The sequence below is a fragment of the Callorhinus ursinus genome, unplaced genomic scaffold (genome assembly GCF_003265705.2).
Source record: "Callorhinus ursinus isolate GAN/ISIS: 27379988/994484 unplaced genomic scaffold, GSC_fseal_2.0 scaffold40, whole genome shotgun sequence".
In the NCBI taxonomy this organism is placed as follows: domain Eukaryota; kingdom Metazoa; phylum Chordata; class Mammalia; order Carnivora; family Otariidae; genus Callorhinus; species Callorhinus ursinus.
Genome location: NW_027397102.1, coordinates 11,188,916 through 11,213,642, shown reverse-complemented (window position 1 = coordinate 11,213,642; position 24,727 = coordinate 11,188,916). Strand labels below are relative to the sequence as shown.

The 24,727-nt window shown below is 34.4% G+C and overlaps 1 protein-coding gene across 4 annotated transcripts in view; it reads left to right on the top strand.

Moving 5' to 3' along the window:
* POF1B (POF1B actin binding protein) overlaps window positions 1-24,727 on the top strand; it is a 104,892-nt gene that overhangs the window by 27,159 nt on the left and 53,006 nt on the right. For all 4 annotated transcript variants that reach the window (XM_073880881.1, XM_073880880.1, XM_025848654.2 and 1 more), the window contains 2 exons: window positions 512-613; window positions 5,696-5,878. In XM_073880881.1, the coding sequence (XP_073736982.1) occupies window positions 512-613; window positions 5,696-5,878 (285 nt within the window). The remainder of the gene's footprint in view (window positions 1-511; window positions 614-5,695; window positions 5,879-24,727) is intronic.

The window sequence follows — 24,727 nt, the reverse complement described above, 5'->3', positions numbered from 1 at the left end:
AATCACAAGTAAGAATTGTACACTTCAAGGACACCAAAGCTAAGTTCCAGGAAAAAAATATCTTTAATATAGTTTTACCTACTTTAGAGCTCAGTGATGAATTGTTTATTTTGCATATCTCCAATAATACTTTTGCATAGAAAGAAACCCGCCAGTGAACTCAATTTAAATGAAGTTGACCTCATGCCTGTCTACCTCAGAGGAAACTCCCTATATCTTTCCTTAAGAACAGGAAAAAAAAATTATCTTTCTCAGCCCCTTCCAATTTCCCCTAAAACACTTTGTTAGGCCTAGTAAAAGGCAGTAGGAGAGATCCAGATTGCTCTGTTTGAGAAAATAGACTATCTTTTTACTATTTCCTTACATCTCTCGAAACCTTATTGGGATGTCATTCCATTCTCCTAGTATGCTACTAACTCAGAGTTTATTAGAGACTAGATATTTGCTTAAGTTGAGGTTCCTCTGAAACGGTACGTTTCAAAACAAAACGCAGTCATTATTGTCTTTATAGGAACCACTTTCTCCATTCCTAAGAGGAGGCCATTTCTTCCCAGGAAACAATGTTATTTATGAAAAAACAATAAGAAAAGTAGAGAAGCTAAATACGGATCAGGTATGTAAAATTTGTTTTAAAGCTTATTAAGTGTATACTTCTGAATTACCAGTATTTTAATAGAGTTAAGATGACACTCAATTGTCAAGTGCCAAGCAAGGCCACTATGAGTCATAATAATACCTTATTATGTCTACAGCCCTTCATAACATCCTTAACACTTTCATATTCATTCTCCCATGTGAAGTATTATCCCTTTTTTACTGAAAGGGAAACTCAAGTAAAAATATGTCATCACCTAGAAAATTAATGGTAGAAACTGAATTTAATACAGATATCCCAATGCTTCGTATGTTTCTTCTAAACTGGTCTCACACAAATTATAATTTAAAACAGTATAACTTTGCCTTAATTACGGATTTTGAGAAACAAAACAGATGAACGTAGGGAAAGGGGGGAAAAGAGAGGGAGACAAACCATAAGAGACTCTTAACTATAGAGAACAAACTGAAGATTGATGGAGGGGAGGTGGGCAGGGGATGGGCTAAATGGATGATGGGTATTAAGGAGGGCACTTGTGATGAAGTTTGGATGTTATATGTAAGTGATGAATCACTAAATTCTACTCCTGAAGCCAATATTATATTATACCTTAACTAACTAGAATTTAAATAAAAACTTGAAAAAATGTAAAAATATATATATATATAAAATGAATTTTCAAATGAACAGTGTGTATGAGCAAGTATGTAAAATACTATATACTGTAAAAGTCTAGAAAACTATACTTCAAGTCACATTTTAAAAATTTCATTAAATTCAGCTGAGAGACCAAGTACAACATTCAAAACTGTAGCATGGCAATGGTAATTCCATAGCATGTAGAGCTACCAGACCTACAATCAGGGTTGTTACTGTAGCCAGCAGAAGTTTCACATTGATCTTCTCAGTGATTACAAGCCTGTCCAGCCCAAACAAAGCCTAGGACTTGTCTCTTGAACATTCTTGAAGTAAGATAGTGTATTAGTTTCTTAGGACTACTGTAACAAAGTACCACAATCTGGGTGGCTTAAAACAACACACATTTATTGTCTCACAGTTCTGTAGGCCAGATGTATGAAATCATGATGTTGGTAGGGCCATGCTCCCTTTGAAGCCTTTAGGGAAGGAGCTCTTCTATGACTATCTCCTAATTTCTTGTGGTCTCAGGTGTTCTTTGGTTTGTAGATGCATAACTTTTATCCTTTATCTTCACATGGCATCCTTCCTGTAGGTCTTCATATCATCTTCCCTCTGTGCATGTCTGTCTGTGTCCAAATTTTCCCTTTTTATGAGGACACCAGTCATATTTGATTAAGACTCATCCTAATGACCTCATTTTAACTTCTTACTTCTATAAAGGCCTTGTTTCAAGAAAAAAAAAAAAAGAAGGAGCAGCCCCTGTTTCTAAACAAGGTCACATTCTGAGGTACTAAGGATTAGGACTCTAACATATGCTTTTTGTTGGGGGGACACAATTTAACCTATATTAAATAAAAGCAGTTAAATAATATCAAATGAATTTTTATCACAAAATCATTTTTCTCATATACAAGTGAAACATTAAAATATACTAAATTCTTTTTAATTTTCTTGGCATGAGAACACGTCTTACTTTTATGAACATTTATGGGCAGTTGTTATCAGATTCATAGGAACTAATACATTATTACTTATTTGATGCCCATTAAAAATAAAATAAAATAAAATAAAAAGGGGCATTTTCCTCAAGCTATCTAATTACTTTCCACTGTCAAAAAGAAATAGAGCATTGAATTTATACTCCCAAAGCTAAATGTATGTGCATGAATGTAGCATTCTGATTCAAAATAGAGAATGTTTTTTCTTTGAAAAGTGGCTTTCAGATGCTTTTTATCCAAGTAGAATAAGAACAAAATAATATAGGAAATTGAAGTATATCTGAAATTATAAACTCTCAGAATTATAAAAATCCAAACCTTTAAGACTCTGGTCTGCTTAGAAAGTTGGATATATTAGAGAGTTTGGTATGTATTGAACACATATCTTTCAGAAGAACAATAGAATATTTCTGGATATTATGATACCAAATAGAAAAATTTTATCAAATATGTCAGTTCTTCAAGGGGCATTTTCCTCAAGCTATCAAATTATAACATCTGTCCTTTATCCAACTGGACTGACAAAACAATGTTTGACACATTTTAAAGAAATGTTTGAGACACATCATATCATGCTCTTCTAATTTCTTGTCTCAAAAGGATACTTTTCTAAATCTTCATTCCTAGAGGAAAAGACTGAATATCCTGTACATTATTATTGCTATACATATGGAACAATTGAAGAACTCCTTTAAAAGAACACTACAGTTACTTACTATTAATTTGAATATTTACCTTTTTACATCCACTTTTTTTATTAGTGACTTAAATGTTTTGGGAGTTTGGGTACTGCCATGAGAGATTACCCAAGGTAAAAGGAACCATGCATATGGAACAAACTACAACTGCCTTGACCTAATTGAGTTTCCTCAGTGATAGAGATGCAGTAAGACAAGCTCGATAAAGCTAGAGTCTGGATGAAATGGTTGTTACATGAGACTAGTTCAAATAGGACTAGCTCTTAGGAGATAAGACCTGCCTAAAAAAGAGATCTTTGTCATTAAAAGGTGGTAAGTTGGTGCCAGTTGCAAGATAATTATGTAGTTCATATGAACTGTACTCTGTACATACTTTTTCTCTATCAAAGATGACAAAATATATGAAAAATCATAAATGTTTGATCTTTTGTACATTAAAAATCCAGCTTGTGGTACACTTCAAAAGTATGAGTAATGTATGAATAGCATGCTTTAGAACAATAATTTTAGTAGTCAGGTGTGAGAATTGAAGCTGAAAATCTGCTAAGACTTCAGTGATACTAATGAGTGATTCAGAGGCCAGAAAGGCTCAAGGAAACCACAAGACTCCCCAGATGGAGAGACTGTCAGCATTCTATTCAAGAGTCAACTGATATATTAATAAAGGAAGATGATTGAGAAATGAGTTTTGTTTTGTTTATTGTCCTATATTGATATGTCCTCCAAAGTGTTTCCTAACTTGCCTTTTAAAGAACACATTAATTTTTTTTTAAGGAGGAATTCTATTTCAGTAGTGTACAAGTTCCCTGCTGGGTGAAGGTTTTCTCAGCCTGTCACTCTGACTTTATTCTAATCCAGTGTATGAAGGTATTTTGTAACATAAAAGAACAGAAATACATTAACCCCTACAATTTGTACATAAGTGGCTGATAGTACACAGTCTTGACTTCTAAACTGTAGAGACCTTAGTGCTAGCATATAAAGTGAGTCATATTTGAAAAGACCCTGGAGAAAATGATTCTAAGAACAGATTCTATGACCTTTATTATCAATTACTACCAAGATAGTTTTTATTTGTAAAATATGTTTCTTTATGTATTTTTCTTTCTTTCAAAATAATTTTTTATACTTAAAAAGATAATTTGTATACATATTAAAAATTCCAAAGCATAAAAAGTACAAAAAGAATATAAAAGGAGAATAAAAATATATACAGTGGTAAAAAAAAAAGAGCCTCTCTATCCTAACCCTCTTGTCTCTCAGTTCCTCTTCCCAGGGGCAGTCACCCTTAAAAGATTTTTGCTCTATGCATTTAAAAGAAGTTGTGTATATTTGTAAATATACACATATGTATATTTTTAAAAATGTTATACCAAAGGAAGCATAGTATATTCCTTCTTATGCATCTTGCTTTTTTCATTTAATATATATAATTTGAAAATTGTTCCACATTAAAAAAAATATAAAATTTGAAGTGTTTTACTTTATTAATGCAGGTCAACTTTCCACTGTCAAAAGGAAATAGAGCATTGAATTTATACTTCCAAAGCTAAATGTATGTGCATGAATGTAGCATTCTGATTCAAAATAGAGAGTGTTTTTTCTTTGAAAACTGGCTTTCAGATGCTTTTTATCCAAGCAGAATAATAACAAAATAATATAGGAAATTGAAGTATATCTGAAATCCTCAAAACTGAAACAACCTGATATCCTTCCTTACTCTGTGCCCTATATGTTATCAGAAAAAAAAAGCCATGACAAATAAATAAGCAGATAGTAAAGATTTAGTTTAAAAACAACAAGTTCCAGACTATTTTGAGGACAATAAAAATTCAGCCTTATGTTCTGAAAGAACTCTGAGCTAGAAATCATGAATTCCAATCTCAATTTTTCCAAGAATTAATCATGTCATTATGAGTAAAACATCTTACTTCTCTGGACCTCAAGGTTTTTTTTTCCACCTGCAAAATTAGTGGGGTGGATGATGATTAAGTTTATGATGACAATGATAATGAAATAATATGATAATAATAAATGTTTATTACCCACTTACTTTGTACTAGGCACTTTATAAACATTAGTTTATTTACTCCTCATAACAACCCAAAGAGACACATATTATCTCCATTTTTGAAAATGAGTAATCTGAGGCTCATAAAGATTGCATAGTCCCCCAAGATCACAGAGTAAGTGGTAGAATCAGTTAGAATCCCTGTTTTCTGGATCTGAAGCTTTAGGTACTGTTTTCCAATCTTTTAATTTGTGCTTGATTTTCATAAGCATAAGAATTTTGTCTGCCCCCACTGTGATTCTAATATGCTTCCTGATATTGAAAATCACTGCTTTATATTATTTTCCATTTTTATATCCATCTACATCTTCAGCATGATAGTATTATTATAAAGTTAGATGCTGAAGTGCTTGTTGAATCATCAAAGGGTAATTAATATTAATATTCATTATAGTTTTAGTGTTAAGTATAACTGGAATATTAATTTAATCAGAACATGCAATTCTCTGGCCAATTTAGGTAAGTATTTGGATGGTCACAGCCACCTGATCAAACAAAAATAGAATTCAATACAATTTCTCCCAATGAAATAATTTGAAAAAAAATAATATATCATATATTAAAACTACAAATCTTAGGGATTAAATTACCTTGTGAAAGAACACAATGAATTTTTAAAAATGCATTCATTGGGCTTTTCTCAATTAGTAATTTTTATTTTCACAGGCTATTTTGACATTTATGTGTGTTTTAGGAATGCTATCCACAGGTCCAGTGCCATCATCACATTGTCCAACAGCCCCAGATCATCCACTCTCCACACTGTCAGCAGTCCCATTCTAGCCAACAAATCCAAACCATCACAGGAAGTGAATCAATTTCTACAAACACTGGAAACGAACTGTGCCATGGGGAATCAAGCCCTATACATGATCAGGTAAGATCAATTGGCTGATTCCTTATAAAACTGAAAAAATAACACTCTTAAACCCTTCTCACACCACTGTATAGGCACCCACATTGAATTTTCAACAAAATATTGAGGTATTTGTGTTTTGTTTATGGCATTTTTAAAACAAAATTTTCTATTTCCTGTCAGAAGACAAAATAATTCAGGTCTATTAATGCATTAAATCTATGAGGGAAGTCATAAACTGACAATGAATACCTAATTTCTAGCTGATCCTCAGTTCTAAAAGGGTTCAATGGTTGTGCAACATTAAATATTTTCATGAGGCATGGTATTTAAATGGACAATGAATTGGAAAAGATATTAGCTAAGGATTAAAATGGTCACATTTCACAAACTGGCAATTACTTCCTATATGTATTCCATTAAAATATGCTATATTAATGCAAGTCAGAAAATGCATACATTTTATTGTATATTACATCAACAAAATAGAAACTAAAACTTGGTTGCTAAGGAGAAATCCCTTGAGATACAATCATCAGTGACTAACTTATATTCTGAAGACTGGAATTTTGGAAACAACTGTTATACAAGTGTTAAAGGAAAAAATATTTTCTTGTATCTTGGTAAAACTAACAGCAATAACTGAAACAGTGAGGAATCAATCATCATTTGTATTTTTTCAGGTCTTTTTTCCCAGTAAGGAATAACTTGCTCAAATTGACCTCTTTCATAAGCAGCTCTTACTGAAAGATAGAAGGAAAAGAATAACAAAAAATAAAGAAGGAGCCTGCACACATAAGAATTTTGATTGTTTTATAGTAAACATGCATGAGATTATTTCTAAGGACTGAAACTTTGAAATATGTACTTTGGCCATATTGGTAAAAAATAACCATAAAAGATTTAAAATCCATATTTTTTCACCCTAAAAAACTAAAATTATATTTTCTTTAAATTTCATGTATGGGAATATTGTCATCTGGATTACTCTAAAACATGGTACAGATGGTGTTGAACTTCTTACATTAAATGGATTGGTAATAATGATTAAAAATATTTTAAGTTAAATCATTTGAAATTGTCATTTTTGTAGGTCAATGTTGGTCAAATAGCAATGATTTCATACAGTTTAGTCTAAATCTTTGCTCCTGTTTCCTCATCATAAAATAGAGATTTATCACTCATAATTTACTTGCAAAAGTTTGCACAGCTAGCATGTGGAAAAGCCAAGACAGAGAGATGTGGGGAGTCCTTTATCAATAGTGTAAACATAAATAGAGCACTGGACTAAGAGCCTGCCAGAGGAGAGGTACTGGTGATATAACAGAAAGTGGGCCAGCTTCAGAGAAAGAAGAACTGGGTTCCAGTCCCAGGTTCTCTACCTTTCAAGCTGTGTATTTTTAATTAATACTAAATCTCTCAGAAACATCCTCATCCATAAAATTTAGGTACTAATGTCTACCTCACAGAGTTGATATAAAATCTAAATAAAAACATATGTTGAAAGTGCTTTATAAACTATAAAGTCTACAACATAAAAAAAATCCACAGAGAATATTTTCAGAGATTCTTAGAAGCTATTTCAAGTGTAAAACTTAAGCTAGAATAATAACAGTAAGAATGGAATGAAGGGCAATTAGAAATGGAAATAATATCACAGGATTAAGAATCTTGTCCAGTGGCAATGGTGATGCTATGATATTCTTTCACTAGCTTAGTACAACTAATAGTATATTTGACCGGACTAGATATTGTATATTTTGAAAATGGGAAGAGTTGAATAACTAATATGTTACTTTTTATTTTATATTTATGCTTCAGTTTGACATTCTGATGTAGCTTTGTTAAATATTGGAATGTTTTTGTATAGATTAAATTTTTGTGGGTTTTCTGCTGAAAACAGGATAGTGCCCTAGGAAGTGTAGAGCTAGTAATTCCACTTATATGGATTACATAGGATTCACTCCTGGTCAGACTGAGGATGGGGTAATCTGGTTGTGCAGATCCCATACATAAAAGAGGGAAGAAAATGAGCTCTCCCAACTAGACTCTTTGATATTATTTTTTTTAAGATTTTAGTTATTTATCTGAGAGAGAGAGAGAGAGAGAGATTGAGAGACCAAGTGAGAGGAGTGGCAGAGGGAAAAGCAGACTCCTGTGGGCCAGGGAGCCTGAGGAAAGACTCAATCCTAAGATTCTGGGATCATGACCTGAACCCAAGGCAGATGCTTAACCAACTGAGCATCTAAATACTGAGTATTTAAATACTCCTTGGTATTTAAATGTCTCTTCCACATGGGGGGAAAAGTCTCTTTAAAGAGCTATGGAGCAGATATAAGTCAGGCTCTCTTAAAACTAAAGGTTGGCCCATTTTTAGTTTATTTTTGGAGTTAAATTGTAATTTGGAGGTAGCATAATAAGGTTAAAACAAATAAACCTAACCAAAAAGGTAAAAGATCTGTACTCTGAAAAATTTAGAACAGTTATGAAATAACTTGAAGATGACACAAAAAAAGGAAAAACATTCTATGCGCATGGATTGGAAGAACAAATATTGTTAAAATATCTATACACTGCCAAAAGCAATCTACACATTTAATGCATTCCCTATCAAAATACCAACAGCATTTTTCACACAGCTAGAGCAACTAATCCTAAACGTTTTATGGAATCACAAAAGACTCTGAATAGGCAAAGCAATGAAAAAGAAAAGCAACACTGAAAGCATCACAATTTCGGACTTCAAACACTATTGCAAACTGTAATCATCAAGACAGTATGGTACTGGCACAAAAACACATAAATCAATGGAACAGAATAGAAAACCCAGAAATGAACCCACAACTGTATGGTCAACTAATCTTTGACAAAGCAGGGAAGAATATCCAATGGAAGAAAGACAGTATGTTCAACATATGGTGTTGGGAAACCTGGACAGCAACATGCAGAAGAATGAAACTGGACCACTTTCTTACACCATAAACAACAATAAATTCAAAATGGATGAAAGGCTTAACTGTGAGACAGGAAACCATCAAAACCCTAGAGGAGAACACAGGCAGCAACCTCTCTGACATCGGGCGAAGCAACTTCTTAGTAGACGCATCTCCTGAGGTAAGGGAAACAAAAACAAAAATTAACTATTGGGATTTCGTCAAGATGAAAAACTTCTGCACAGTGAAGGAAAGAATCAACAAACTAAAAGGCAACCTACAGAATGGGAGAAAATATTTGCAAGTGACATATCTGATAAAGGGTTAGTATCCAAAATCTATAAAGAACTGATATAACACAACACCCAAAAAACAAATAATCCAATTTAAAAAAATGGGCATAAGACATGAACAGACATTTTTCCAAAGACATCCAGTTGATTAAGAGACATGAAAAGATGCTCAACATCATTCATCATCAGGGAAATATAAATCAAAACCACAATGAAATACCACTTCACACCCGTCAGAACAGCTAAAATTAACAACACAGGAAACAACAGATGTTGGTGAGGATCTGGAGAAAGGGGAACCCTCTTACACTGTTGATGGGAATGCAAACTGCTGCAGCCACTCTAGAAAACAGTTTGGAGTTTCCTCTAAAGGTGAAAAATAGAGCTACCCTATGACCCAGCAATTGCACTGCTAGGTATTTACCTAAAGGATACCAAAATACTGATTTGAAGGGGCACATGCCCCCTGATGTCTATGACAGCATTATCAACAATAGCCAAATTATGGAAAGAGCTCAGACATCCATTGACTGATGGGTGGATAGGGGGGATGTGGTTTATATATACATATATATATTATATACATATATATAATATATATGAAGAATGAGATCTTGCCATTTTTGGTGACATGGATAGAACTAGAGTTTATTATCTTAGGCAAGGTAAGTCAAAGAAAGAAAAATGTGATATGATTTCACTCATTGTGGAATTTAAGAAACAAAACAGATGAACATATGGGAAGGGGTAAAAAGAGAGAGGGAGGCAAACCATAAAAGACTGTTAACTATAGAGAACAAACTGAGGGTTGCTGGAGGGGAGGTGGGTGGGGGATGGGCTAAGGGGATGATGGGTATAAAGAAGAGCACAAGTTTTGATGAACACTGGGTGTTATATGTAAGCTTTATATATATTAAGTTATATACTAAGTTCTACTCCTGAAACCAATACGCTATATGTATGCTATATGTTAACTAACTAGAATATAAATAAAAACTTAAAGTTAATTAATTAATTAAAATAAATTGAAGGGAAAAAAGCACAGTGCCCATTGTAGATTTTTAAATTGGGGTATAATTGACATATAACATTATATTTCAGGTGTGTAACATAACAATTTGATAGTTATATATATTGTGAAATAATCACTACAGTAAGTCTCATTAACATCTGTCACTTTCCATAGTTTGCTTAAATTCTTTCTAGCGATGAGAATTTTTAAGATCTATTCTCTTATCAACTTGCACATATGTAATATAGTATTAACTGTAGTCACCATGCTGTATATTACATCCCGTGACTCATTTATTTTATGATTGAAAGTCTGTACTTTTTGACCCTTTCACCTATTTCACTCACCTTCACCCCTACATCTCCACCAATCTCTTCACTCTATGAACTTGGCTTTTTGGGTTTTGTTATTTTAGATTCCATATATGAATGGGATCATATGGTATTTGCCTTACTCTGACTTACTTCAACCAGCATTTTGCCCTCAAGGTCCATCTGTGTTGTTGCAAATGCCAAGATGTCTTTCTCTTTTTATGGCTGAATAATGTGTCATTGTGTGTATGTACCACATCTTCCTTGTCCATTCATCCATCGGTGGACACTTAGCTTATTTCTGTATCTTTGTTATTGTAAGTAATACTGCAATAAACATGGAGGTGAATATGTAAAAAAAAAACAAAAACAAAACATAAGGTGAGGGGCACCTGGGTGGCACAGTCAATTAAGGGCGCCTGGGTGGCTCAGTTGGTTAAGCGACTGCCTTCGACTCAGGTCATGATCCTGGAGTCCCGGGATCGGGTCCCGCATTGGGCTCCCTGCTCAGCAGGGAGTCTGCTTCTCCCTCTGACCCTCTTCCCTCTCGTGCTCTCTATCTCTCATTCTCTCTCTCTCAAATAAATAAATAAAATCTTTAAAAAGAAAGAGCATAGACTTTCAGTTCAATTATTTCGGTTTATAAAAGCTGATTCTGCTGAGTTGCATGATCTTAGGTAACTGACCTAACTAGACTGAAGTAATTGACTTAACTGAACCTCAGTTTCCCCATCTATTGTGTTAAATAAATAAAATATGTAAAGTACTCTGCTTAGAGCCAAGTACATAGTAGATGCTCAAATAAATGTTCGATTCTGTGCCTTCTTTGTTTTCCAACCCCAGGCTCCAAATCCTTCAAAACATCAATAGAAGAAATTGGTTCCCATTGTGATGATATTTTTGTTTTTTAATTTTTTTACATTTTTAAGATGATTTTTGTTTGTTTCAAGTTTTTATTTAAATTCAGATAGTTAACATATAGTGTAGTATTAGTTTCAGGAGTAGAATTTCGTGATTCATCACTTACATATAACACCCAGTGCTCATGTAATGATATTTTTAAATGAAACTAAATCATCTTTAAAATTCTTTCCACCAAGCAAAAGTCATTAAAATATTTTTAAAAATCAAGTATCCGAAAACCTGGCTTCAAAATATTTTTATAAAACTAATTTAGGTATGTTTTCCATGAAACATCATCATTTCGGCTTCAAATTCAAAACATCAGCAATTACATTTTTTTTTTTTTTTTGGCAATCACATTTCCTTCCCTGGGGACATTAAGAATAATGCATTGTGGTCATTTCCCTGACATTAGCAAGAAACAGATACATATGCTAATGACAAGGAAAAGCTCAGCTGAACTCATTTTACAAGTTGTCATACAGGTGGTGTTTATAAGAAAAACTAAACTATGTATGTTATATGTGCAACTCTTTTCCACTTGGCTTGAAGCTGCCAAGAAATCTTTTTGAGTCATGGGAAGTTGTAAAAGCAATAGTCCTGTTCACTTGGATAGTGTTATTGCAAATGAAAATACTCCAACTTGTGATGCTTTTCTCTCATCATTTGAAAATTAAATTTTTGTCAACATCAAGACAGCACAGATCTTAGTGTCAGGTGCTTTTTCTGGCAAGTATACAGGAAACTTACTACAAATTTTATTTAACATAAGTCATTCACTAATGATGGGATCTCTGGTCTGGTTCGCTTAATAAACTCAGCAGTTCTGTCTGCTTCCTCTCTCATTAAAATGTGGTTAAAGTACCTCTTCATATTTCTTGCCTTCTTCATCCCCATTGTTGAAAATGAGGAATTATTTTGTGCAAACCTCTATCCCATGCTTATCCCTTCCAAAAATTTAATCCATATCTGTTCTGGGTCCATCTTTTCCAAACTCCACCCTTATCTGTCTCCTGCTACTTCCTGCACTGGTGTCTTTTTAAACTCTGTTTTGTGGCAAACAAGAATTGTTACTTTCAAAAAACAGTTTTTATTCTTTTAAATCAAAGTAATGCATGTATATAGCTTAAACATTCAAATAGTACTAAAAGGCATATTTTAGTAATTCATTATCCCAATCCTTTTCATGCACATCCATTCCCCAGAAGCACCTATTTTCAACTCAGCTTTTTCTTCTGGAATTTACCTCCATACAGCTAAATAGTATGCAAATTCTTATGCTATTTCTTGATGTATCAATGTTGAATATTATCTGTTGATAATTCCAAGTACATAAGGTTTTAGTTCTATGAATCTCCCATCCATCTGTTTCCATCCCTTCCATCATCCCAATATAGTTAAATCCCCATTTTTTGGCTAAACCAGTATTCAGTGTTTATATTATTAATGCTATGAAAATATTATTTACTGCTGAACCAATTTGTGTACTATTTTGTTTCTTTTATTAATACAACTATTTTTTTGCTGGTGTTAATAATTCCCTAATTTTTTCATTTTTGTTTTGTTTTTTATATATCCATTGCTAATTCTTTTCTCAACACAATTTTATACACTCAGATGGTTTTGCTTTTGTTTTTGTTTTTGTTTTTGTTTTTGATCAACCATCTCCTCTCTCTAAAACCCTGCAAACCACATATAGCATGTTTTGGCTTGAATTGTCACTATCTATTGACCTAGTTACTCTCCCCATATTTTGACTGTTTCATTGGTAGGTTTACAATCTTCTCTCCACTTCCCACTGACTTCTGCCCTGGACTCATCTAAGAGAACTTCATCATTCATATCAGTGATATTCCCCACACTCTGTCCTCATGGTTCTTTATCATCCTCAATTCCTTCGTTTCCACTACATCTTCAGCCCTCACAGACTTTGGCTACTTCTTGAACCTCATCACTTGAAACTGTTTAATGTCTGTTTTTCTTATCATCACTTTCTTACTTAATCTCCTACTCCTTCATTTCTACTGAACTTCACCCTCATCAAGCTCTTCAGCCCTCAGTTCCAAGCCAGGCTGGACTCCACTGTTATCCAATTTAACAATGCTTTTGCTAGAAACCCTTAAAATTTGTGTTGTTTTCTCTGATTACTGTCGTCATTTTGCTAATCCCTTACTTTGGGTAGGCTACCATTCACTTTCTCTGCCCCTAGATTTTGACTTCTTTGTGAGCTAGAGAAAGTCCCACAAGCTAGGCCAATTTAGTCTAGAAAAGATTGTCTCTATCTTGTTGGACCCCCTCTGTAGCTAGACATTCCTTTTAATTCGTTCTAATTGGCTTACTACCACAGTCATCAATATCTAATTCTTATCTTTCCTTCCCTCCTCATATTCTGGGTTCCACTGACGTTTTCTCCCTCTCTGTGGGTGGTTTTACCTTCTACTGAGAATGGCCAGTGAAACTTAAATTTTATTGTGTACCAGAATCAATTGGAGGGCTTGTTTAAATAACAATTGTTGGGTCTGGATTATTTGCATTTCCAAGTTCCCTAATTGTCCTAATAGTATTGGTCCAGGGACCACAATTAGAGTTCACTATGAAAACTCCTTCAATGCCCCACTTCACTGAAAATTTTCTCTGCATTTTCAGCAAACTTCTGATTCTTTTGATTTTCAAGAATTAAGAATTTAACCTTGTTTTTAAAGTGACTCCCTTAAGTAACCCTACTATTCTGCTGACTTATATTTTCATTCCCTTCAACCTGCAAAATTCCTGAAGGAGGAAAGCATGCTCACTATGGCCATTTTCTCAGTACCCACACATTCCTTAACACTTTGAAAAACAGATTCTAGTTTCAACATACTCCTAAAATTGCTTTTATTGACCTCCATGTTGCAAATTCCATTTCCTTTTCTTTGTTCTTATCTTATTCCAGTTCTACAACATGTGACATTGTTGATCCATTCTATTCTTAATATTTTTTTCCTCCCATTATACTGTATTGCTGCTTCTAATGCTTGTTCTTAGGCTCCTCTTCATTCTTTCATCAAGTGATCTTCCCCAAGGACCCATCCATGGTTTCCTTCTCCTTTCTCTATCCCCTCTCCCTTGACTATAGGATATAAAATCTTAACTTCTGCAACATTTATATGGATACCTGCACATGATTATCTTTACATGGACAATTCCCAAAACTTTCTTCCTCAGCTTTAATTCATCATTTTAATGGACTAGTTGACATTTCTACTTGGTTATTCCACAGTCACCTCCAAATGACTCCATAAGAGTTTTTCATTCTATGTCCCCTATTTATATTATTATTTCCACTACTCTAATCACAAGGGTTAGAATTTAACGTTATTTTTACTTTCCGTCTCCTTTGCCACTCCAAACCTAATCAGTTGTCATAGTCTGAAGATTCTTCCTATGTATAACCTCCCTCATATAGCTGAAAGTTAGGTTTCCTTCTTATATCTCCCTTAGTATTTGATCTGTGACTCTTTTTATAGCCCTTACTAATTGGTCAATCTATTCCCTACATTAAAGTTGTTTAGGTACATATCTTAGCTCTTCTAAAAGACCATAAAGCCTTTGAAATAGAAGATAGTATCTTATGGATATTTTCCAGTAGCACTTAAAAGTGTAACTTAAGACAGTGCTTAGTAAATTTTCAATAAACATGTGCTAAATGAATGAAAAGAATAATGCCACTGAGATCTTTTAAGTCCTGCATGTGGCTTGGGGGTATAGATTTTAGCCTTTGGTTTAAGAAAGGAAAGTTAGAATATAAGATAAATTACATTAAAAGAGTTACTGCGTATGTGTAATAAGTTCCTCCAATGGCTTACCTTACATAAAGATGTGGTTCCATTTCTTGAATAAATTATATACTAAAGAATGTCAGGATATAGAAATGACAGAGAAATGGAAAGGAGAAAAAGATAGCAACAAAGATGTTACTGAGAATTTATGTATTAAAAATACACATTCATTTAAAATTAATTTCTTTGGTATATATCCTACTTCATTACAAAAAGGGAAAAAAAGAATTTCAAGTAGCTTAAGAGAAAAATAAGAGGTAATATAATAGAAAAAGATGTCAGGGACAGTGTAAATATAATGGAGCAATACAACCAGAAGGAAAAGAGAGTACAGAGACATGCAGGCCACAGAGTTCTATGTCATTAGTAAAATTGGGCGGAAAACATCACTCTGAGCTTCCTTGAAACAATAGGGAAAAAAAGAGGGGCGGGGAAACCTGATTAGTGACAAAGTTTCCATTGTCTGTGACAAAAAGCTTCATGAATTCTTGATAGTCACTTGTATTATAGGAAAATATTAAACATTTTATTTTTTAGTCAGAAAGAATAATGTAAGCTTTCACAAAATGTTATAAATTCAATCACCTGTATTCATTATAAAATGATAATCCAAACCACCTACTTTTTTTTCACTTTGTTGGGAGTGAAGAAATCATCTTATTTTATAAAATAATGTCAAAATGTACACACACACACCAAAAAGGAGCAAGGACAACCTTGATTAGGTTTCACTAAAGTCCATGTTCAGTGTGCTTTGTTAAAGCACCTCTTCCAGCTACTGCTTTTCCATCTATCATCCTTAATATTTAGCACCAATTTCATCCTTTATTACAAACAACTTTCTTACTATTTACTTGCAACAAGGGTTTACATAGCATCTACTATATTCAGGTACTATGCTAGATGGTGGAATTAAAAAAAGATATAAAGACAGTGTCTCTACTCTCAGGCAGCTTGAGAGTTTTGTAGAAAATTTACAAGTGTCTTCTACTTCTATTGCTATTCCAATAGCCAATTGTCCATTTGCCTTAAGTTAAATAAAACCATTAATTTGTATGATGGTTTGGCAATTTGCCAAAAAATGTGATCTCTCCAGTGATTTTATAAAATAGGTACTAAATTACCTATATTTTACAGTTGAAGTTGAGGTAAGCAATATACTTAACCTCCAACTTTGAAGTGGGAGCTCTAATTTTGGCTTCAATTTCCATTCTTTCTCATCGCAACATTTTGCTGCCTGTGTTTACTCACACAGAAAATTAAATTAGGCTTTTATTTCAAGTACAGAACTGCTGTTATGAGTAAAGTCTTCATTTAGAACTGTGATTGTTGTATAATACATTCAATTCAGTGTTAACATTTATTGAAAACTCTATAATGCAAATTTCCTTATTAAAATATCTATGGAGATTAAAATAGAAGTGAGTATTTTCAGAACCTAAAATTTTGACACTTTTTATCCTTCTAGTGTTTCTTCTTGTGGTCCAACATAGGAAGAGACCAATTATGTTTTTTACCTTATTAGCTAAATGATGTACCTAAAATACTTTTAATTTCACCAGGATTAACTATGGCTTCAATTAGTCTGACAGCTATTAAATGTCCCAAGTCAAAGAAAAATTAATGAAGCAGTAACATTATTTATCTATAAATGTCATTATATCATTATGAGCTTTGCAGGATAATAATCTATACATTGCAACCTTTATTCATATTGACGTTTTCCATTATCATGTAGCAAAAAGTTACTACTCAGTAAGGTCTAAACACAGCAGATCTTGTTACTTAAGGTGTTCATGACCTTTTGGAGGGTTAGACACTTATGCATAACCACTTTTATATAACATGACATTTAAAGCACTTTATAATCTGCTAAGCAACCCTTCTAAATAAGTGAAAAATGTACACACTTAAGCCAGTTACCCATTGGAAATAAATTTAATTAAGCCAGTACCCTGTACTACTGCATTGTGATTTATGCCTTGATCACAAACTATCCCTACTTCTGAGCAGCATTCTCACAAATGTGTGTCATTGAGCTTGAGAGGCACCAGGCAAGAAAATATAGATGGCTCGGCTGAAATCCATTATATGTCTACTATCTGCAGGGGCTCTATAATCACTACCACTGAACTTTGTAAATATGGTCAAAAGTATCATTTTTGAAAATCAAAATTTATATAATGTAGATGCTAGCAAGAAAATTCCACTCCTGGAATATCATAGACTATAAATAATAAACAAAACCCCAAACTGGAACCAGGACAAAAAATTCCAAGGCAGGAGTAAGGTGAGGCCCATGGTTTCCCCTTATAAGGTACTTTCTTTCTACAGATTTTCTGAAAAATAAACACTAAGTTGCCTCTGGTTTCACTCCTAACTATTGTTGCCTTGCCTTGGATTTGTGCAGAAATTCTAATCAAAGGTTTTTTTTTTTTTTTACATGAAATCAGACACAAAAAGTTAGACTGCCCGCCATTACTGTAGTCAAATAATGATCTGATTGAAGGTACTTGATTGATGTATGCTAAAGAATCTTTAATGATTTTTGCAATTTTTTGGAGAAATATCACATGTTGTATACATGTGGGATACAACTGGGAACAACTATTCTTCAGCATAGCTTGTATTCCTGCCCCGTTTATATGTGAAAAACTAAAGCTATTATCTAAGATTGACATTTAAGACAGCTCTCATTCATCAGGCAGATGAGTAGTTATGGGTATACTTTTATCTCAAGTATCCTATCAATTCAATATTTGTCACAGAGAAAACCTCCATCCATTAGAACTACCATTATTCCCACCCAAAATATTCATGTTTTCTTTGGAGGCTCCTTATCTTGGCCTTTTCAAAGCAATGAGAACATAGATTTGAGCCAACTCTAAAAGATATGTCACAACATACATTAAAACAGTTCCAATAATGCTGAGGAGCTCCGAGGACCTGAGATTTAGTAATAGAAAATATTTCTAACTAACACATCACAGTTTATGGTTTGGAAATTTCAACTTATTGTTAAGCATAGTCCTGTAAAAGACTTAATAGTATATGAGAATCTGACTTCCGTCTGTCCTCTCCCTCCAAATTTTGAAACCAACTGGGTTTTGGTTTTTATTGAGTATTACTCAAATGTTAATGTAAACTGTGGACTGTACAAAACTGAGAAGAAATATACACACAAAGGAGTGATATTTTGCTTCCTGCTTTTCCATCTTGACATATTTTTTGCCAAAAAACCCCTTCTTCAAGTCTAATACTCTTACCTTTTCTCTAGCTGATTAAAATTTATTACCAAAATTCAGACATATTTTGCATAGTTTCACACTAATAAAATCAAATTCTTACTGTTTCAAATCCTAGCCTAACTAAACTCCAAAATAATGCAGTTAGGGAGAGTGTAATTCCAAAGTAGCTCAAAGACAAATATAAAGGTCATCTGCGGAGGCAATATTATGTAGTGGTTTTAAGAAAGCATTACCTCATTTAATATTTATGTAGAATTTATAGCACAGTGTCTGGCACATAGTAAAGACTTAATAAATGTTAGTTATTATTATTTCTCAAAATAAAATCACTTTCCCTTGTAACTTTTAGCACCTCTTTATAGTTATAAACACAGATAAAATGTTGATATGAATCATTCCTTACCCTGGACTCTGTGATTCTTTATTTGGGTGCCTAAATCCACCACCTAGAAATCACATGATCCAAAGTTTTACTAATGGCACTCAAGATTCATGTAGGCAAAGAATTATGTACCTAAAAGGTCTACTAGTGTGTGATGCAATGACAGAAGAATATTTGTGCAAAAATAAGAAAGATATATTTTAAGACAGTTTGAAATCATGAAATTACTCTCTCAAATGAATCACATTGGAAGGAAAAATGATTTTCACAGCATTATATTTCACCGGGGATTATAAGAAGTTAAGAGACAAATATGCAAAATACTAAACATATCAAATTAGTTGTTTGAAGATTCTAATGGGAGCTCAGCACTTGAATTTATTGGCTAACAAAATGCCCTCTTGTACTTGGGAAAGTTACAGTTTTGGAAGGGACATACATAGAGAGGTGAGGCAGGAAGGGGTTATCTATCCAGTCAGCAACAGCAATGAAATAACCTTAAGATCATAGAATGACACTGACATGACAGCTAGATTTTCCCCATATCCAGTTAACCTTGAGTTTTAAAATCATATCGGAAACCATGTTTTTAAGCCACTCCCAGTTTGGTAAATATATAGATGCTTCATACAAGAGAAATGCATGTGTAAAACTTGAAATCAAATGTATTCTTTTTTTTAAGATTTTATTTATTTGACTGAGAGAGACACAGCGAGAGAGGGAACACAAGCAGGGGGAGTGGGAGAGGGAGAAGCAGGCTCCCCGCGGAGCAGGGAGCCCGACGTGGGGCTCGATTCCAGGACCCTGGGATCATGACCTGAGCCGAAGGCAGGCGCTTAACTACTGAGCCACCCAGGTGCCCTCAAATGTATTCTTTTGATTATTTTGAATAAACAGTTGCTTAATTTTGATCTTCATTTCCTGAGAGGGGTCTACCACTAAGGAGCTGACTGCCAAGATCTAGAAATCTAGGTAAAACTCAAATGTCAGTCTCTAGCTCTGCAAGGAATTCAGTTTAGTTGCTGCACTAAGACTTAACCTACATTTAGGAAGAGAATGTAAGGGATCACCATGGCATTCTTGAGGAAGTGCTATCTATGCTCTTTTTGGCTTTAACCATTCTTGGTCAGCTTGTTTGAGAAACCTGTAAAAAAAAATCTTTCCAGAATCAGCTAGCATTTAGGATCACCTCTAACCAGGTAGGTAGATGACTTCTTTCAAATCAACAAGTATTTACTGAGCAATTAACTAATAGAGTTTTCAACCAATATTGTGCTAAACACTATGGGATATATCAAAAAGTATGACTCAGAGTGACAGGAGCTCAGCGACGGTTACCCCTCAGGCGCATAAAGGGCTGTCGGGAAGCTGGTGGGCCGCCGGCTCAGGGGCCTTCACTGTCTGAGCTGTGGTTTCTGACTCTGGGATCCTGGTTCTCAGAACTTGTATATTTAAAGTATCCCGAAATGAAAAGAAAGGTAGTGAATGCTGGCAAGCTGAGATTAAGTCTTAATGAGGAAGCCTACATTTTATTTTATTTTATTTTTTAATTATGTTATGTTAATCACCATACATTACATCATTAGTTTTTGATGTAGCATTCCATGATTCATTGTTTGCGTATAACATCCAGTGCTCCATGCAGCTTACATTGTAAAGGAAGATTATGAAAGATAATGAAAGCTAAGGTTGCTAGGTTCGAGAACAAGAAAGGGATATTGCTTTGCAGATAAGAGAAGATATAAAACAGAGGAGAAATCAGCAATTAACTGTTTGGCAGAGGAACTAAGGACAGAATGGAAAGAATCACAAACTCAGAAAATAAAGAATTTGGAAAAACTGTATTTGGCAGGTTTAAGAAGGGTGGGAGAAGGACACCAACAGACCAAAGAAAATGAACCTGATTTGAATGCTCTGGCACGGCAGACAGCAGAAAGAAGAAGAAAAGCAGAAATGAGGCATAGAGTCTCTGAAATTACAGAAAAATTAAAAAGAAGAACTAATTATAAAAAAAAGTGGCATATAACAGCTCAAAAGGAAGCACTGCTTGTGGGAAAAGAGAGATCTGCCAAAATTACAAGTCTACCACCACCACCTCCAGCTCTTTTTGAGAACCTTGATCCAAAGAGAACTTGTTTTTCTTTATTATTATGTTATGTTAATCACCATACATTACATCATTAGTTTTTGATGTAGTGTTCCATGATTCATTGTTTGCGTATAACACCCAGTGCTCCATGCAGAACGTGCCCTTTTTTTTTTTTTAAGATTTTATTTATTTATTCATGAGAGACAGAGGAGGAGAGAGAGAGAGGGAGAGAGAGAGAGAGAAGCAGAGGGAGAAGCAGGCTCCCAAGGAGCAGGGAACCCGATGCGGGACTCGATCCCAGGACCCTGGGATCATGACCTGAGCCGAAGGCAGGCACTTAACCATCTGAGCCACCCAGGCACCCAGAACATGCCCTTTTTAATACCCATCACCAGGCTAACCCATCCTCCCACTCCCCTCCCCTCTAGAACCCTCAGTTTGTTTCTCAGAGTCCATCGTCTCTCATGGTTCAACTCCCCCTCCGATTTCCCCCCTTCATTCTTCCCTTCCTGCTATCTTCTTTTTTTTTTAAACATATAATATATTATTTGTTTCAGAGTTACAGATCTGTGATTCAACAGTCTTGCACAATTCACAGTGCTCCCCATAGCACATACACTCCCCAATGTCTATCACCCAGCCGCCCATGCCTCCCACCCCCGCCACTCCAGCAACCCTCAGTTTGTTTCCTGAGATTAAGAATTCCTCATATCACTTAGGTCATATGATACATGTCTTTCTCTGATTGACTTATTTCGCTCAGCATAACATGCTCCAGTTCCATCCACGTCGTTGCAAATAGCAAGATTTCATTCCTTTTCATGGCTGCATAATATTCCACTGTGTATATATACCACATCTTCTTTATCCATTTGTCTGTCGATGGACATCTTGGCTCTTTCCATAGTTTGGTTATTGTGGACATTGCTGCTATAAACATCGGGGTGCATGTACCCCTTCGGATCCCTACATTTGTATCTTTGGTGTAAATAACTTCTAATGTGAAAACGAGTAGTTCCGCCTACCATCATCTATACACTTTTGTGAGGAGAGATGAGCACAAAGCAGGAGATAGACTTACTGTCGTTCACAATCCTCACTTTATTTCTCTGTTCATTGAAGTGAGTTATATCTATGCATGTTCTTTGTGAAAAATTTGGAACTATACACATAAGCATAAACTATAGACCAATGGAATAGAATAGAGAGCCCAGATATGGACCCTCAACTCTATGGTTAAATAATCTTCAACAAAGCAGGAAAAAATATGCAATGAAAAAAAGGCAGTCTCTTCAATAATTGGTGCTGGGAAAATTGGACAGCTATATACAGAAGAATGAAACTCGACCATTCTCTAACACCATACACAAAGATAAACTCAGAATGGTTGAAAGACCTCAATGTGAGTCAGGAACCCATCAAAATCCTAGAGGGGAACATACGCAGTAACCTCTTTGACATTGGCCACAGCAACTTCTTTCAAGATACATCACCATAGGCTAGTGAAACAAAAGCAAAAATAAACTTTTGGGACTTCATCAAGATAAAAAGCTTCTGCACAGCAAAGGAAAGAGTCAACAAAACAAAGAGGCAACCCACAGAATGGGAGAAGATATTTGCAAATGACACTACAGACAAAGCACTGATTTCCAAGATCAAAAAAGAACTTCTCAAACTCAACATCTAAAAAACAAATAATCAAGTCAAAGAATGGGCAGAAGATATGAACAGACACTTCTCCAAAGAAGACATACAAATGGTTAACAGACACATGAAAAAAATGTTCATCATCATTAGCCATCAGGGAAATTCAAATCAAAACCACATTAAGATACCACCTTATACCAGTTAGAATGGCAAAAATTGACAAGGCAAGAAACAACAAATGTTGGAGAGGTTGTGGAGAAAGGGGAACCCTCTCACACTGTTGGTGAGAATGCAAGTTGGTACAGCCACTTTGGAAAACAGTGTGGAGGTTCCTCAAAAAATTAAAAATAGAGCTACCCTATGACCCAGCAATTGCACTACTGGGTGAGTATTTACCCTAAAGATACAGATGTAGTGCAAAGAAGGGTCATATGCACCCCAATGTTCCTAGCAGCAATGTCTGCAATAGCCAAACCGTGGAAAGAGCCGAGATGCCCTTCAACAGATGAATGGATAAAGAAGATGTGGTCCATATATACAATGGAATATAACTCAGCCATCAGAAAGTTTGAATACCCAACTTTTACATCAACATGGATGGGACTGGAAGAGATTATGCTAAGTGAAATAAGTCAAGCAGAGAAAGTTAATTGTCATATGGTTTCACTTATTTGTCGAACATAAGGAATAGCATGGAGGACATTAGGAGAAGGAAGGGAAAAATGAAGGGGGGAATGGGAGGGGGAGATGAACCATGAGAGACTATGGACTCCAAGAAACAAACTGAGGGTTTTAGAGGGGAGGGGGGAGGGGGGACGGGTTAGCCCGGTGATGGGTATTAACGAGGGCACGTACTGCATGGAGCACTGGGAGTTATATTAAAACAATGAATCGTGGATCACTACATCAAAAACTAATGAAAACTGAGGATTCTAGAGGGGAGGGGGTGGGGGGATGGGTTAGCCTGGTGATGGGTATTAAAGAGGGCACGTACTGAATGGAGCACTGGGTGTTATATGCAAACAGTGAATCATGGAACACTACATCAAAAACTAATGATGTAATGTATGGTGATTAACATAACATAATAAAAAACTAATGATGTATGGTGACTAACATAACATAATAAAATAAAATTAAGTTAAAAAAATAAACTATAGGAAAACAACACAATCCCATCACCAAAAAGTAATGTGATTAATTTATTAATGAAGTCATTATAACTTTTATATATAAACATATGCACACACTTTTCAAAACATAATTTTTTATAGGCACTAAATATTTCATCATAGATTTAACCATTGTTCTTTTGTTCATTTATTTTTGCTTCTGTAAATAATGCAAACATAATAATCTTGTACATTTTTGTCTACAACTCTGAGGTATGTGTAGAGTAGACTCCTAGAAATTACTGGTTCCAAACTATATAACATTTGATACAGATACTCGATATGGACCATTAAATTGCCTTTAAAAAATATCGGCATCATACGAGAATGGCCATCTTATCATATCCTTATCCATTTCCTTGTATGGATTATTATGATTTAGAAATTATTGCCAGTCTCATCAGTGATAAATGTTAATCCTTGTTATTAAAATTGCTATTTATTTGTAATTTGATTTTAATTTCTTTTCATATTGGATATATTTGGCTACTAGGAAAACAAACTTTCTCCATATAGCTTTCCTGTAGAGTTTAGAATGCAGCTAATACACATTTTGGTTAACTGCTTAATGGCAGTTGTTAAAGTCACTATTCAGTCAAGATCTAAGATGAGTATTCTCATCATAGAACTAACTTCTAAGAAATAAGAATAAATCTTCATTTGTTTAAAATCATAAGTTATTATTACACCTTCAAAATTATTATAACATAGAAACAATAACTTCAGTCTGAGCCTAAGTTGCTTTTGTGGTTACTACACTACATTTTGCAGTACTAGATAGATGTTCTCTCTCAAGTAAGACTGATGAAGAAAAACATGTTTTTACCTAGCTGTAGTATAGGGTACCACTGATGGTCTTACAGTAAGTTATTAAACTTTTCTCTTTGATAGTAACTGAAAGAGCACTCTCCTCTTGAGTTTCTGGATTGAAGATTGGATCAGTAGTTAAAATTTATAAAAACAGTCCCACAAACTAAAACATTCTGATATTTTCTTTATTTGCTATTTTATACTATCACTTAAGAAAAATCTGTCACTTTTTAAACCTTGGATTTAAAATGT